General features: G+C 35.3%; 1 protein-coding gene across 2 annotated transcripts in view; it reads right to left on the bottom strand.

Moving 5' to 3' along the window:
- Positions 1–7,349: 7,349 nt before the first annotated feature.
- Positions 7,350–18,066, bottom strand: part of LOC148847978 (rRNA biogenesis RRP36-like protein) — a 38,035-nt gene continuing 27,318 nt past the window's right edge. For both annotated transcript variants that reach the window (XM_088949693.1, XM_088949692.1), the window contains 5 exons: positions 8,978–9,032; positions 8,819–8,893; positions 7,849–7,966; positions 7,723–7,769; positions 7,350–7,613 (listed from right to left, as the gene is read on the bottom strand). In XM_088949693.1, coding sequence (XP_088805819.1) covers positions 7,506–7,613; positions 7,723–7,769; positions 7,849–7,966; positions 8,819–8,893; positions 8,978–9,032 — 403 coding nt within the window. In that variant the 3' untranslated portion in view covers positions 7,350–7,505. The remainder of the gene's footprint in view (positions 7,614–7,722; positions 7,770–7,848; positions 7,967–8,818; positions 8,894–8,977; positions 9,033–18,066) is intronic.

Below are 18,066 nucleotides of genomic sequence, written 5' to 3'. Positions count from 1 at the left end.
TGGCTGCACCGGTTGAGAACCCTACGACAACCGGCTATCTCCGGTGTACAGATATGAACAGAGAAGCGACTCGGGCTCGTCTTCTCTGACACTCAAACGTTGACGTGGCAACGTTTTTATGTTTGACGTTCCAACGAAACAGAGAGGACAATGACAGCGACAGTGACAATTCTGACCGTTGGATCTGCCAGGAGGGACAGGAAAGATATGTATATGATGGAAACGGAACAGAGATAATAAGCCCTCTTACCGAAAAAAATAAGAAGAAAGATGCGAGTGGAATCGGAATAGAGATAAGCCCCTCGTGTGACTCTGCCTGTCAGATGCGAGTGGAGATCGACTTCCTATGTTTATTTTTGGGTTCTATTTATAATTTTGTGTTTTTTATTATTATTTATTATTTACTATTATTTGAGCATAGTCTGTTACCTCGTACTAATTATGAGGATAGTACTTTGGATATTTTTTATTCATAATAAATTTTTGACACATATAAATATATAATTTTTATTTGATATTTTATATATAATTAATATTTAATTAAAGAGATTAAACTAATTTTTTATTTTAAATAATAATCCACTTTTATGAATAAATAAGGTTTTATATTTTTTTCTTTTCAGTGGAGTTAACCATCACTACCTTTTTGAGTGTGAATGTAACTATAGATTGAAGTTCATTTTTTTTTATAAAGAATGATGTTTTTGTTTGAAATTATGAATAACCACTTTTGAAAGGCTCTTTTTGAGAAAATAATATGCCATTTGTATGAAAGAAAGGTCATGCTTAAGTGGAGGTGAGAGAGAGAGAGAGAGAGAGAGGCTGGGATGGAGAGGGAGATTGATATAAGGCTAATCCAGTGTTACACAATCTTTGCCATGTTGTTTTAGGGAAAAATCCAATGTATGGAATTGAGGAGATTGTGATTTATAATTATATAAATACCTCTTCTATATTTATAATCTTTGGGATGATTTACTAATACTTCTATAATTTTACATAATTACTAAGATTAGGGATGGCAATTTTTATCCTACTCGGTGGGTACTTGCCCTAATATGTGAGTTTTTCTTTTTTCTTTTTTTTTTTTTGTTTGAAGGATAGACTTTGGGGTGAAACACAACCCTCCCTATCATGCCTATTGTTGGAAAGCATATAAACTTTATGTTTTAGGTGTTGAATTTAATAATAATTTAAATTGTGTGAAGGATAATTGATATTTTATATATTTTTACATGTCTTGGTCAAATAATTTTAAATCTTGTTGTTTGTTGATACTATTGTACTTGTTTATTGCCTATATAACAATGAATAATAAGAAATTATATACAAGCTCTAAATCCAATCCACCCTACCTTTCAATGCAGGGAGGGTAGGGTCGGATAGGGTTTTGCAATTCCATGTGCATGAAGGATTTGAATTCCCAAAATCCAACCAGATATGGGTTTTGGGGCAGGTATGGTTTAAGAAGTTTAGGCCCTTTAGAGAGGTATGTAGGGCCTATAGTTTACAAAACCCTCCTTGAACCCACCTCGTTGTTGTCCCTAACTAATACCTGCCCAACAGTTTGGTTATTATTGGCACCCCTTTATTTTACAAATTATGATCACTACTTGGTAATAACTTTGCCAAAATGTTTCCCTTATTACTGGTTTTTTAAATGGAAGTGTAAAATGATATTTTTTACCCTACAATAATTTCAATCAAAATAACGAAAAGAGATTAAATATTCTACATGTTGATTTCAAATAATAGAAAAATAAAAAGTAAGAATAGACAACAATAAAATGCATGATATAAAAATAATAAATTAAAATATAAAATATATGAATATAATAGAAAATTACAAACTAAAAAATAAACAGACAATAAAAACTACATTTTGTATTACTGTCCATTTTACTTTGCCTTTTTTCTTTGTATTATATTCCATTGTTTTTTACTTTTTTTTTGTCTAATTACTTCTTGTATTATTTTCAAAACAAAATAATGTTTTGAGAGGGACAGAGGGTGATGTGAGACTGTTTAAAATGATTTTAAGGGGAAAAAAAAGTTTCCCAAGCAAATATACAAAAAATTCCTAATGGAAGGTGTATTAACTAGAGTGGTTGCAATGTATAGGGGTGTAATGGCAATGTGCAAAGTCACAAACCATAGATGGGTCTTAGTACTTGCAAGAAACTATGGGAGGTTTCTTAGTAACCAACCCTAATTTGGGTTTTTATTGTTAAGTCCCCCTCATAAATCATTATGAGTTTGTACAGTTGAGAACAGTGTAAATGGGGGAATCCATCACAATTCAAGGGGTGCAGTGTAACATAGGTAGGATCTTGGGAAAATATATATAGAAAACTAATAAAATTTTTTTATCAGGAGTAGGTTATAAATTTCCCCTTATAATTTATAATACATCTAAGATATCAAAGTCAAAGCATTTCGGTCCAAATGAAAATAAAATTATACTAATCCATTATTTTTTTTTCATGATGGTGGTCTAAATATGACCTAGGTTACCTCAATCTTATTCATTATACCACCTTTTGGGGGGATATTGGTAATGTGGCTCCCTCAGGGGCCAAGTGCTACACACAAGCCAGTCTAGATTACTAGAGTTGCTAGATTAATTATAAGCTGCACAAAATGTGGAGATACAGCCTTTCTGTGGTTTGAATTCATACGTCTACAATAGTATTATTTTATTCATTATGCTATCTTTGGTTGCAATGTAAATAAATTTATACTGATGCAAAACTATTTAATGCAAATTATTTGAGTGTACATTCCGACTTGTTGCTGATTCAAAATTTAATTTATTGTGTTTGATTTCATACAAATAAAATAAATTCAGGCATGAAGCAGAATAAAGTAAAACCCAACACAAAATTAAATAAGAATGTACATTCTTTTTTATTTGCACTCCCATGCATTTGTATTGATGAAAATAAAATTGCACTACAACCAAGCGCAGCCTTAGAGTCATAAAAAACGAGAGGCAAAAAACATATAATTCAATAGTCCGGGGTCAGCATCGCAAACCCTAACTGTTTTGACCCCCTGCATTTGTACTTTGAGTCCAAAATTCCAAAATTATAATAAGATTTATATTGATTTTACCTCTTCAAACTCGATTAATACATAACTAGCGGAGGGGTCTTGCTTCGCAAGGGCTGGAATAGAATTGTCGATTCGTTGACCCGTTGATCCGGTCTTTGACCAAAAACTGTTGAATTGGTCAACAATCCATTGACCCGTTCAATGGTTTATGGCCTTTTCTATTTTTTTAATTGGGAACCATCCAGGAAAACGGTTCTATTTTATCCTAATCTCGGTCTCTAGCAAAAAACCGATGAATTGATCAATGACCCGTTAACCCGGGCGGTCTAACCATTGACCCATTCAATGGTTTTTTGCTGTTTTTTATTTTTATTTTTAATTTTGTTGTCAGGACGGGCCATCCATTCGAACCAAATAGTTGAACTATAGACACGAAAACTGGTGGTTAGAATGGTTCCGTTTTCAGGTTGTATGAGTCACACGCTCGAATGACATAACACGTATGGTATTGCTTAATGGACCTCACACACTCAAATTTTTGTCTGTAATTTTTATTGTCAGAACGGGTTATCCGTTTTTTTATTTTTTTAATAGGGAATCGTCCAAGCAACCAATTTTGTTCTACCCCAATCACGGTCCCTAGCAAAAAACCCATTGACCCATTCAATAGTTTTTGTCTTTTTTTTTTTTTTTGTCATAATGGACCGTCTGTTTGAACCAGACGGTCGAACTTCCAACCCGAAAATCTGTGGCCAAAACAGTTCCATTTTCGGGTTGTATGAGTCGCATGCTCAAATGACATAACATCATGGTTTTTAAAACCAGCCCGAAGACCAAACTAGTCAAGAGTCCGTTTACCGGATCAAACGGTTTGATCATTCCCATTCTAACAAAAAATAAATAAATAAAATAAAATAAACAAAAAAGTCAAAACCGTTCAAATGGTTTGATATTTAGTTATTAATAATATTTATAATAACTATTTTATATTTATATAATTAGATATAATAGGTAATTAGATAATTATATATTATAGGAAATGGGTTGCTCTCACGTGGAAGTCTACTCGCATGAGTATATTCCATTTTCTACACATAGAGAGCACTCCTATCCTATATATAAGATTAGCTACAATTGTTGCGTTTATACTTATTATAACAAGATAAAGATATATCACATGTTTCGCATAGTTTATTTGTAATAACTTCACATAAGATGTCTAAAATCACAGTTAAGGATGTTTAAAGCTACATTTGGCATTCCATATTTTAAGTACTTATCTCATTTTTACTATTAAAGTACCCTATTAACACTAAATTTTTAAGAGGGAGATAATTCCTTAACTAGAGAGATAGAACCGACAATACTATTGTCAAATTACCAAGTTAAAGTATGCGAGTTGTAAAGTGTAATTGGGTCTTACAATGCCAGCCTTGATAATCCTGATGACAAAGAGTGGGTTCTTGGTCATTTGCTTACAAACCCTATGAGGTTTGGGTTGGGGCCGTGTTTGTATTAATGTGTACATTTAGGGTACAACTATCAAGATAAAAAGATATTATATCAGAAAAATTTATAACCGATCAACCTGCATCATAAAAGTAATAATCAATCAATTTAGAAAGACATTATATCATAAATTTTATAACCAATCAACTGGTATCATAAAAGTAATAACCAATCATGTGGGTTTTCATCAAAATTTATGAAGGGTTTGATTGATCAAAGGATCATGTCTTTCAAGCATGGTTTTTAAAACTAATCCGGAGACTTAGCTGGTCAGAGGTTCGGTTACTGGGTCGAATGGTTTGACTGATCAGCCCGTTCTAGTGAAAAAATAAAAAAATGATCAAAACCGTTCAAACGATTAACTGCCCAGTTCAGCGATTTGCTAACCAAAATCAACATTTTTTTGAGAAAATCCGGTTTGGGGAGAAATGGAATCGATCACCTAACTGATTCCCAATTTTTTTGGTCCGACCATCTGGTCTAATCCGGTTTTGAAAACAATGCTTTCAAGCATAATAGTTGAATTATTACTTAAAAATGAGAAAATGAAGATTGATTTTTGTACTTCTCTTATATATGCAAATGGGGATTGAATGGATATGTTTAGATCCAAATTTAATTTGTTGATATTTGAACCCTAGTTAAACCCTATCTATCGGATTCAGGTTAGACTCAAATCTAACTCCGGATATTGAATACTACAGATAAATTAAACTAAAAAAATCAGAATATTGTATATCATTAATAAATTAAACTAAAACTTATTTAATGATTTTTATAACCAATAAAATGACTTTTTAATAACTTGCACGAGATTTGAAAGTACATAAGACAACATTCAAACCAACGTTATTGATTTTATATAAATATTAGAGGTGTTCACAACAAGAACCAAACTGATAAAACCAACCAAATCGATCTGATCCAACCTGATCTGATCGGTTTTTTTGAAACTTTTGGTAGGTCTCAGTCTATAAATATAAACAATCCGACATGTCAGTTGGTTTCGGTTTTTCAATCTGAAAATCGAAATCAACCCGAACCGAATGAACCATGGCTAATAAAAGTCTAATACTTTTGATTTTGGAATATTAACAATGGGACTCCCTCCACTTTTAAGACTTTACACCATACTTTTTACAAATATAGACAGTTGGACTCCGTTTTAGTTATTACTATTTTTCTATTAGTCTTGAAGTTGGGGACAATTGGGCTTCCCTTTATTCATTGGGCTTAGTTTGGGAGGAGTACAAATGCAAACATGTAGCATGCAAAACTTTATATTTTATATTATTTTCTATGTATTTATACTATATATATTTGTATTTATACTCTTTCCAAATCAAGCTTTACTTTTTTTTGTAATAGTCTTAAAGTTAAATAGGCTTACACAAAAAATGGCAATCATCTTTGGGTTTGGGGTTACTTACCCAACAACCCATATAACTTAAAAAATAACATGTGCTTATATACTTTAAAAACTTAAAACGCTTATCAAGACGATTCCCTGATTCTCTTTCTTCTGCCGCAAATTATTAAAATCACACTCAGTCATGAGAAATTATTAAGAATTGAAAGAGCACCGACTCACAGCCTAAATGTTGATGGCAGAGGCAATGAACAATGTGGGATGTGGCCCTCTTGCTTAGAGAGGGCTTTGCCCTGCCTCCCACCAAACGGTGCACCGTGCTGTGTAATTTGGCCCATGCTTCATGATTCACCGAATTCAAAATGGAAGGTCCACCAGGCCACCGCTGCCCATTTGGCAAGTTGATTAGTATTTGTGCAATTACAAATTTACAATCCACTTGGTCTACGGTTGGAAATCGAAATCCCCTAAAATTGAAATTAGGGTTATTCCCCTCAGTTTGGTTCAAATGGAAATCAGAATCGGACTATATAAGATACGCATAACTCCCACGTAAGGTTGGCATGGGATAAAGAAATATAGGGTTTTAAGCCGCTTGTCTTTTTACCATCAGGAATGAGATTTTCATTTCCAAAGGGAAGGCTGGAACGACCATTTTCTCAAATGAAAGAATCCCATTCCTTCCAACCAAACAACTAAAATCAGAATGGACCATTTCAGTTCCAATTCTAGATCCCCAAATGAGATACAAAATAACAATTCCTAACCATGTAACCCTGTCTCCTTACCAAAAAGACCAAGCAACCCAGTAATTGGTTGAGAAAAGGAAAACTGAAAAAATTAAATTAAATAGAAAAGGGGAAATCTACCGAAAGTCATAACTCATAATAAATTATAATCATTTCTGTCACTTGTTTTTCTGAATTTTATACCAAAAGAGCAAAAAAAATGTCAACAAACAAATATCAATGAAACATAGGACTAATATGTGGTGAGAGTTAAATTCTAAAATGAAAAAATTATTCGAGGTTTTAAGGGATAAGAAGAAAGTTGGGTTGGGTTATAGTTGAAGGAATTTATTTAGGGCTAGGGTTAGGGTTGGTTTGGTCAAGTTGAAGGTCAGGTTAGGGTTGGTTTGGTCAAGTTGAAGGTCAGGTTAGGGTTTAGAACTTAGGTTAAGCTAAGATTGGCCCCAACCCGACCGGCCCAACTTGCAGCCCTATTTGTTTCGTTACTCAGTTGTTTCCTTCGCTTTTTGTACCTCGTACGGTTATACGAGAGAATAAAAGATTTAGAAGGGCAAAATTACCTTTATTTTGTCTTTTTTTTTCCTTTTGTTTTCTCTTGTCAGCCAAACTAAAGAAAGTCTAATTCTACGAGGATAGACTTTCTTTACAACTACAATATATAGCAAGGATTGCGGAAGGCATAATTGATTTCGGGAAAAATGAGATTCATAATTACATTCTTTTAGTAGCATGTGCTGGGAAAACACAGAAATTGATTTTGGGAAAATGATAATATCAAAAAAATAAAAATAAATAATTCCATGAATAAATAACAAGTTGAGTCTTCAATTGCTTTCACTGTTGTTGGACCGCCGATATGGCACATAGCGGTGGTCCTTCGAGGCATTTTTCCTCCTCCTTTTCTCAATAAAGGATTCAAGCTTGCCAGCTGCCTGGAAGATCATAGAAGATAATAATGAGTGAAAAGCAATAATGGTTCACTTCATAAAACAGTTCTCAGACAAGAATACAATATACTTTCAGTTTTCTAAAACCAGATACCTTAAGATTGTTATATTTCTCAATAAGCACCTGTTTCCGAATTTCAGCTGCAAAACCAGAACTCAGTTAGGCTTATGACCATATTTTTTGTACGTCTCAAGGGTGGAATGGATTTGCAAACATTACATTTCTTGAGATAAAATGGGCGTTTTCCATGTTTTGCTGCTTCTCTCTCTTTCTTCTTATGTTCAGCCAATATCTCAGCATCAGCACGTTTTGAAGGCCCTGCTTTAAGTTGTTTGTCCTAAAAAAATAACATGATGCAAAATCTGTGAAGTGAATATTTGCCATATATTTCTAGAAAGACAACCAAATAAACCACCAGATAAAATATCAGAATTAGGCCATGTTTGGGAGTGCTTAAAAATAGGTGCTTATTTGGACCATTAAGCACTTGTTGGTATTTGGAAAATAAGCCCACAATAAGTGCTTATTTTAAAAATAAGGGCTTATTTTTACGCCCAAATTTCCAGTTTTTTCAAGTGCTTATGCAATAAACACTTACTCTATTTTTTTCTTCCAAAACTATCCCTAGTTGAATTTTAAAATATCACTTGTAAAATTATCCCTAGTTAAATTTTATAAAAGTACTTTTATAAAGTTTTTCCTAAAAGTGCCTTTATGAAAGTACTTTTATAAAAATACTTTTATGAAAGCACTTTTACAAAAGTACTTTTATGAAAGCACTTTTATAAAAATGCCTTTGTAAAAGTACTTATATAAAAGTACTTTAATAAAGTGCTTTCATAAAAGTCCTTTCGTAGAAGTGCTTTCACAAAAATACTTACATAAAAGTGTTTTTATAAAACTAATTTAACAAAAGTGCTTTCAAATGGTATATTTTGAAAGTCTGAAAGAAAATGAAGGACAAAATAGTCACAAATGCTTATTTAAGTGCGAATTAGAGAAAAAGACTATCAAACGCCCAATATAAATAAGTGCTTATTTTAAAAAATAAGCACCTGAAAAAGTAGGGTGCCAAATCCAAATAAGTGCTTATTCAAATAAGCACTTGTTTTGAAGCACTTATTTTTAACTTAAGCACTCCTAAACATGGCCTTAGTAGACTAGTTCTTTCCATGGTTGAACCACTTACAATCCAAGAAATATGGTTCTTTACTTCAACAATCACTTCGGGATCCTTTGATTTCTTTATCAACTTCTGTAATTCCTATAAAAAGCCAAAGTTGACCACTTCATCAATATTAGGCACAATTCTAAAATAATATCTATTCCGTGACTTGCAGGAAAATACCTGTCTCTCAGCAGGAAGTTGAGTCTCGAATAAGAAACCATATCTCTTCTTAAACCTATTAAAGAAAAACAAAAATAAAGTACAACAAATGCATGAGTTATAATAGAAAATACTTCAGGAGAGGGTAGAAGCTTAAATTGATAATAGAAATATATGACATCACAGTAATGGGTCAAAACAATTGCAGCACACTGTACATTATAACATTAGGAGTTGGTAAATGATGCAAAAATCATTGCAACAAGGCCAGTCCATAAAGAGGCTTCCTTCGCAAATCATGGAATCTCTGTCATGTGCGGCATTATTTCGATTTCCTTAATTTTTTTTTGAAAAGGTGAAGTACAATTTCATTAAAACAAAAAAGGCCCTCAGTACAATGAGATGCTGTACAAGTAAACCATTAGGGACACCCAAAAAAATCCACCCTCAAAGAAAAGAAAAAAGAAAGTCTATCATTTTAAAATACATTATGTATGGACGACCAGCTGCTAGGTTCCTCTACTGCCCTATTCATTACCCTTGCTTCCGGTGATTCTTTTGGTTAAAAAATTCTCAAATTTCTTTAAAACCAAATGGCCCGCATAACCACTGTAGGAATTGCTGACCAGCAGACTTTCCCTTTTCTGGACATACCCAAGATGCCCCAGTCCCGTAAAAGATCTCCAACTGAAAAAGGAAAGCTCCAGTGCAGATTTAGTGCCGTTGTAAAATGAAGCCAAACTACTGTACTAAACCTGCAATGCAAGAACAGGCGGCTAATTGGCTCTTCCTCTCTATTACAAATCACACATAACACTAAAACACTTTTTCAGCAACATTTCCTTGGTCAAGCACTTCTCCAGGATTACCACCCAAGTGAAAATTATCATTTTTGAAGGTGTAATAGATCCCCAAACAGTCGAGCTAGGGAATGATCCCTTGGATCTCCAACTAGACCCTTGTAGAAAGATTTACCTGAAAATCCCCCTGAATGTGTCCACTTCTAACATCTTGAGTCTTGAGATTGTTAGTTTAGTTGCTGGGTCTGTAGTAAAGCCAAGATGTCAGCAACCGGATCGAGCTCCCAATCATTGAAGCCTCTTCCAAATGAAGGATTCCAAAAGACCATGTTTCCAGTCACCTCATAGGTCTCAGCCACCCAGGCCAATTTGTTATCAGCTATACTAAACAAGGTCACAAATCTGTCTTTTAGTGGACTCAGTTCCATTTCGCCACACCAAGGATCCAACCAAAACTGCTCCTAGCTGCTAGAAGGTTTTGAGACGCCTTTCCACTGCTGCTTATTCCATAGTCCATATTTCTCCACTATAACCTTCCTCCAAAGATTGCTGGGTTCTGTAGAAAATCTCCAAAACAATCTGACCAAGAGTGCCTTATTAAAGAGTTTCTCTCCTGATGCCCAACCCTCCATGAGATACAGGTTTACAAACCTGATCCCAATCCACTAAAATCTCTCATTCTATCCAATCCACAAAAAACCTCTCGTTCTTTCTTCAATCTGTTCTGTCATCTCAGTAAGGAATTGGGAATATGGACATATAGTAGGCTGGAAGGCTAACCAGCACACTGGGTTCCAGATTTCAAAGAACACTTGGCCCCTGGTGGCAAGCACAATTATTTAGAGGGTAGACAGCCCACTTTGCAGACCAGTAGATCAACCAACTCATATGCATTCTCTACCTCTCTAACTGCCATCATTTCGCTTTTAGCCAAGATTACTCTTTAACCTGAAAGTTGAAACAACCTCAAATCAATATAATAAGTATTTTAAATTGAGCACCTGATCCAAAGAAGCACTGCAGAAAAAAGAATGTACCATTTGCAAACTGTAAAAGAGCAATCTCAGTGCCATTACTTCTAATTTCGAAACCCTCTAAGCATCCCACTTCAGAAGCCTGATCTGCCACCTTGTCTAACCCTCTTGAACTTTTCAAATTCCCTTTAGTGGATCCATTATTAGAACAGAAAACCTGGGTGTGGTCACGCAGACTATTCCTCCAATTTCTCCACTTGGACCCAAATCACATTCGAGCCAGTATGTAGTGTAGGAAGGAAGATAAGCGTGGGGGGAAGGAAATAGTTGATAAAAGAGTAGAGGGAAATTGCAGGAAGGGTAGAGGTGGGAGTTGGGGGCTGACTTTGAAGATGAAGTCGATATCTTCTTGATAATAGGGGCTAGGAACGAAGATGAACAGTAGAAACAAGAAAGCAGGGCTGATTTGGAGAGCTGCATTCCATCTGCAAGATGTTAGAATTTTTGGAAGGAAAGAAGTAGAAAAATTTTCGGAACCAAAGCTTTGATTTTGGTGTGGATAGTGGCGGCTGTCAGCAAACCTCCTGTTGGCTGGGCTCTAGTTCCAGATTATTGCCATCTAGCCAAAGAAATCATTGTGGATAAGCTTGGAGAAGTGTTGGGGTTTCAAAAGTGTAATCTGGTTTTGTTTTGTTTGTTTTATAATTGAGTTAGTTGGCCAGATTTCCTGGCAGGTGGGTGTTGCCTTAACACCTGGATAGGTTGTAGCTTTTTTCTTTTCTAACGATTTTTTTTTCACTTTCAAAAAAAAACCCAATTAACATGACCGTAAGTCTTCTCTAGGGCACAGGCACGGCTGGATATGGTTGATGAATATGAAATTTACACTACAAATTGAAGTATCCAATACAATACGGCATCCTTATACGAGTATCACGTATCATATGTACTTTGCAGATGGAAGTCTTCTTCCTTGTCTGGTGCCCTTGACAATTTTGATGAGACAGCTATAACAGAATTTTCCAGTTCAGAATCCACATCAAATTTAATAGGTAAATATTACCCATCAAATAGCAAGGCACCAACCAGCTGGTTGGTAAGGTCTCCTGCTGGTCGTAGTGGAGACTTGGGATCAAATCCCACCTACACCTGGGTTCACAAGATATATATATATATATATATATATATATACACACACACCCATCAAATAATTTGATATTGAATTGCCTCTTGGAAAGTACCTGCCAAAATGTTTCAAATCTTTTATTCTTTATCTTCTTATTTGGATAATATTGTTTTTTTTTTCCAGTTTTTCCCGTTTGGTGCCCTTGACAATTTTGAGGCTATAAGAGAATTTTGCAATTCACAACCAACATCTAAATGGAAGAAAGTTTTAACACGAGTGCAGAGAGGTAATATCACCTATCAAAAGGAGTGTGTGGAGGTCAAGAGGAGTAAGGTGGACCTCAGCCCCTTCTTGGGGAGCCTCGGGAGGGATTGTCACATTATAGAAGGAGGATGTAGTAGAAGCAGTGGAGTTAATAGGGAGGTTCTCGGTTTCCATCAAATTCAAGAATGTAGAGGATGACTTCAATTGGGTGTTAACCAATATCTATGGGTCCTAATAACTATAGAGAAAGGAATGACATGTGGGAGGAGTTGTATGCAATTCAGGGTCTATGGGAAGGGACTATGAGAAAGGAATGACATGGTGTTTGGGAGGGGACTTCAATGTAATACGTTTTTCCGAAGAAACTAATAACTCCCAACAAACCATCACAACTAGCATGAGAGAGTTTAATAGCTTTATTGCTGATTGTGAGTTAAAGGAAATTCCACTGTTACAAGCTAGATTTACTTGGTCTAACCTACAGAAAACTTCCTTGTAGTCGAAGTTGGACAGGTTTATTTTTAATGTTGATTGGGATAACTATTGGGCAAACTTGGTGTCTAGAGCTTAGCTTAGGGTAACCTCAGATCACTGTCCTATAAAAATAGGTGTGGAAGATTTTAGAGGTGGACTTAGGATGTTTAGTTTTGAGAACATGTGGCTAACCCACACGGACTTTGGGAATAAAGTTAAATTATGGTGGAATGAGGAATTGAGGGGGACAAGATGGAAAGGGGTGAAGTAAGATTCATAAGAAACTGCAGAGGCTGAGATCCAAAATAAAAGAATGGAATAGGGATCACTTTGGAAGAATTGATGAGCAAAAAGCGAATCTAATCTCTAGGATAGAAGAGCTGGATGAAAGAAAAGCTCAAGCTAGATTGGAGGAGGGTGTCAAAGACATGAGGAAACAATTGAAGAAGGATTTAGAAGAGGTCTTATTGAGAGAAGAAATAAGTTGGAGGCAGAAATCGAGGCATAGGCGGATCAAGGAAGGTGATGGAAATACTTCATGATGTGACAAATGGGAGGAGGAAGAACTTTGTGTCTAAGCTAGAGATAGGGGGGAGGTTTTCACTAATCAGGAAGATATTGCTAGGAAGTTTGTGGATCACTTTAAATCGACTTATAGAAGGCGGTGTTCTTAATGGATAGAACCAAAGTTCCAGACCCATATGGTTTTACAATGGCCTTTTTACCAAGATTGTTGGGATGTGATAAAAAATGATCTTTGTGAGGTTTTTAATGAGTTTACAAATAAGCATAAAGTTAGTCGAGGCATTAACACTACTTTCTTGGCTCTAATTCCAAAGAAATCTGATGCCATCCATCCTAAAGACTTCAAGCCAATTAGTTTGGTGACTAGTATCTATAAAATCTTACCAAAGGTGCTGTCTTTGAGGATTAAAGAAATCCTTCCTTCCATTATTAGTCAAGCCCAAGGGGCATTCATCCAAGGACGACAGATAATTGATCAGATCATAGCTGCCAACAAATGTGTGGAGGAGATGAAGAGGTTTAAACAAAGAGGCTTTGTATGTAGGCTCGATCTTGAGAAAGCCAATGATTTGGTGGACTGGCAGTTCCTAGTAGAGGTTTTCAAGAAGTGTGGGTTCGAGGAAAGATGGCGTGGTTGGATGTTTGGTGGTGTCAGCTCTTGTCACTACTCCATCTTAGTAAATGGGGTGGCAAGGGATTTTTTTCCCACCAGCTAGTAGGGGTATTAGACAAAGGGATCCACTTTCACCTTTTCTCTTTACCTTGGTAGCTGATGTGTTCAGTCAATTATCACAAGGACTAATAGGGATGATGTGATAATGGAATGGAGAATAGGCGCAAACCAAATTCCAGTAACTCATTTGTAGTTTGCGGATGACTTGATGATCATTTGTGGTGGTGGTTTTAGTGAGAAGGTGGGAAACTTGAAAGAATTGATTAAAGCCTTTGAAGGAGTGTCCAATTTGAAAATCAATTTAGAAAAGAACTGCATTGTTGGAATCAATCTGGACTTTGAAGGGGTTGAGGCTATTGCAGATTGTCTTCAGTGCTCCATTTCTACTTGGCCTTTGTCTTATTTAGGGCTACAGTTAGCATAGTTGTCAAGGCGACATCTAGATGACTAGGCGGTTTTTGAAGGTCACCTCACCCAAATGCCATATGTTTTTTGCACTAGGTGGACGCCTAATGTATCTAAAATAATTATTTTTTTTAATTTATTAGTTTAAGAATTCATTGGTTGATGTATTCCTTTAAAATAAACATGTTACACTGTATCAGTTTAGTATTAAGACATCTATAGAATAGTTTATACGCAAAGATTAATTTCTATTTTCTTTCTTTGAGAAGGGTTTTGGTTCGAGTTCAACTAGAGAGGGAGGGGAACCAAACAGGCAAACTGCGGAAACTTGAGTAGCCCAGCTCAGTCGCACTCACACCTTAGTTCGAGCAGGTTCTTCTTCTTAAGATTTCAGAGTTTCAACATTTTTTACTTTTGTTTTTCAAAAAACAGAGGCTCCGCCAGTCCTCCCTTTCTTCTTCTTCTTCTTCTACTCCTCCTCCTCCTCCTCCTTCGATATCAATTCAATCGAAAAAACTGGGGCTCTCCAGTCCTCTTCTTCTTCTTCTTCTTCTTCTTCTTCTTCTTCTTCTTCTTCTTGCCACTTCATCAGTGGTGTTCTCAATCAGTCACTCTCGGTCTCTCACTCTCTCAATCGTCAGCCCACCCTTAAAAAAAAAAAAAAACAGGGGCTCCACCCTACTCTTCTCCTCCCTTCAATCATTCACAGTTTCATACTTGTAGTCATGATCATCTCAGTTTTTAATCTCATCTTAAATTCTTCTCCTTCTCAGTCAATTTTTTTATATCATTAATATATAATTATGTGGCTGATTTTTTATGGCTGAATAACTGAATTAAATGTCTTTACTCTTGAATCTGAAACTTGAATCAAATGGTTATGGCTACTTCTTCTTCTCATTCAATTTTTTTTATATCACTAATATATATATATATAATTACATGGCTGATTTTTTTATGGCTGAATTAAATGTCTTGAATCTGAAACTTGAATTAAATGGTTATGGCTGCTTCTTCTCATTCAAAATTTTTATGGCTGATTCCGTGATTGTATGGCTGAATTGAATCAAAAGTTTTTTTTTTTATGGCTGAATTAAATGTCTTGAATCAAATGGTTATGGCTGATTCTTCTCATTCAAACGTTTTATGGCTGATTCAGTGATTGTAAGGCTGAATTGAATCAAATGTTTTTTTTAAGTTCTGTATTTTAATTGATTATATGGCTGAACTATTCTTCTTCATGATTGTATGGCTGAAGCTGAACTGAAATTTTGATATTTGATTAATGATTATATGACTGATTATTTGATTATATAGCTGACCTGAAATTTGCTTAATTGCTTGCTTTAGCCTTTAAATTTTTACTTAATTTCTATTTTTAAGTTCTAACTGAATAACTGAATTGTTGTTTGGCTGAAATTTGCTTGCTTTGTTAGTTTGTTTTTATTTTTATTAATTTATTAATTACCGATATGTCATTGCTGATTATATCATTGATTCATTATTGATGTCATTGCTGAATGCTTATTTGTTTTTATTTTCATTAGATAATGGCAAACGAGGCAAATCAAAACACTTCTGGATCTGGTACTAAGAATAAGGCCCAGTCAAAAGAGTCAGCATGGAAGTATGCATATTGGCGTGATTTAGAGGACAAAATTGTTATTACATGCTCGTTGTGTGGAAAGTATGTCAAAGGAGGAATTAAAAGAATAAAACAGCATTTAACTAGAGGATTTGGGGATTTTACCAAGTGTCCAAAAACCACAACGACTATTGCAAAGGAGATGCAAGAATGCATGTGCAAAAATAAGAGGAAGAAGTCGTTAAGTGATTTTGTAGTGGAGGACAGTTATGGGACATGGGAGCAAATGGTTTGTGAGAGAGAACCTCACCATGAAAGTAACCAACCTACGAAGTAGGAGGCCCCATTTCAACTGGTAGGAGTGCCCATCCACCATTAAACCCCATGTTTTCACAAAAAAAAATAAGGAAAATGTTAGAGGACCCATGGATGCTTTTGTGAGGCCAAGTCCAAAAGAAGTGGTAGAAGCAAAGCAATTGGTGCAAACTACAAACAAGCATAGAGAGCCGGTTGAAAAGGAAGAAAGGTAAAAGGTGAATGAATATGTTGCAAAATGGTTTTATCAAGCCGGAATACCCTTCAACACAATAAAGTTGAAGAGTTTTGAGATTATAGTAGAAGCAATTGCACAGTTTGGGTTTGGGTACAAACCTCCAAGTTACCATGAATTGAGAGAGCCACTCTTGATAGGGGAGGTTGAGAGAACAAAATTGCTTTACAAAGAGTATGAGGCCTCTAGGAGAACCTATGGCTGCACTATTATGTCTGATGGATGGATAGGTAAGACGCAAAGAAGTTTGATAAACTTTTTGATAAATTCTCCTAAAGGTACTTTCTTCATGAAATCGGTTGATGCCTCGAATGAAATCCACAATGCAACTTATTTGTATAAATTGATTGATAAGGTTGTTGAGGAAATAGGAGAACATGTGGTGCAAGTAGTTACTGATAACCGCTCTGCTAATATTGCTGCAGGAGACCTTCTGAAGATAAAGAGAGAATTTATTGTGGACACCTTGCACTACTCATTGTTTGGACCTCATGTTGGAGGATATTGGAAGGTTGAAGTCTATCAAGAATTGCATTGCCAAGCCAAGAGATGTGACGGCCTTTATCTACAGACATCCTCTTCTCCTTGCTTATATAAGGGACAAAACACAAGGGAGGGATCTTGTTAGATGTGTTGTTACAAGGTTTGCCACATCATTTCTTACTTTGCAAAGTTTGTTCACTTTCAAAGAGCCATTGTGTTCTTTATTTGTTAGTGATGTGTGGAATATAAGTAAATGGGCAAACAAACCAGAGGGTTTAAGAGTCTAAAGCACTATTCTTTCAGTTACATTTTGGAAAAATGTAAGGATTGCCCTCTTAGCTTCCCAACCAATTGTGGAGGTCTTATAGTTGGATGATGGTGATGAAAAACCTGTAATGGGATACTTCCACTTTGAAATGGAACAAGCAAGGGAAAAGATCAAAATAAATTTTGGTGAGAAAGAAAGAGAATATAAGCCCATTCTGGAAATTTTTGACAAGGGTTCGAATAATATGATGCAACATCCTTTGCATCTTGCCGGTTTCTTCCTCAATCCAGCCCTCTTTTATAAAGCAAAAGCTGGAGATGAAGCATCAATTAGGAAGTTTGAAATGGGCTTTATAGATTGTATTGAGAGGATGGTGAGCGACATTGAAATTAGATAAGATCTCCCATCAAATGGAAAAATATAAGCATGCCCGTGGTGCATTTTCTAAGAAAATGGCAATTAGACAACGAGAAACAAAACAACCAAATAAGATTTAACTCATTACCTCTATAATCTTATTTTTGTTAATTTTTTGTATTGCTATCTTTGAATTTGTATTCTCTAATTTAATTTTTTCTTTATTTGTAAATTGTTCTTTGCAGTTGATCGGTGGCATACTTATGGACATTGCACACTAGACCTTAGGCATATTGCATACGCATATTAGGTCTTACGTGCACGTCTTCTGCCTATGAGCGTAACTGGAGCACCTTTGAGCATGTAAGTAATTTTAATATTATTTTTAATTGATTTATGAATTTCGATTATAAAAGTTAAAATGTTTTATTTTTATAATCTTCTTATTTTTGCTTATTATGAATTATGAATGTAGATTCATACCAAGAAGAGGAACAGGCTTGATCATAAGAGGCTTAATGATCTTGCCTTTGTTCAATATAATCAACGTCTTTGTGAGAGGTTCTTGACATGACGTGCAAATCCACGACAATTTGATCCCATTTGCTTCAATGATGTTGAGAGAC

This window comes from Nelumbo lutea, chromosome 6, assembly GCF_056320005.1.
Source record: "Nelumbo lutea isolate HS-2025 chromosome 6, American lotus-T2T, whole genome shotgun sequence".
NCBI lineage: Eukaryota > Viridiplantae > Streptophyta > Magnoliopsida > Proteales > Nelumbonaceae > Nelumbo > Nelumbo lutea.
Note: the sequence above shows the minus strand (reverse complement) of the source record. Positions and strands in the feature narration are given on the sequence as shown.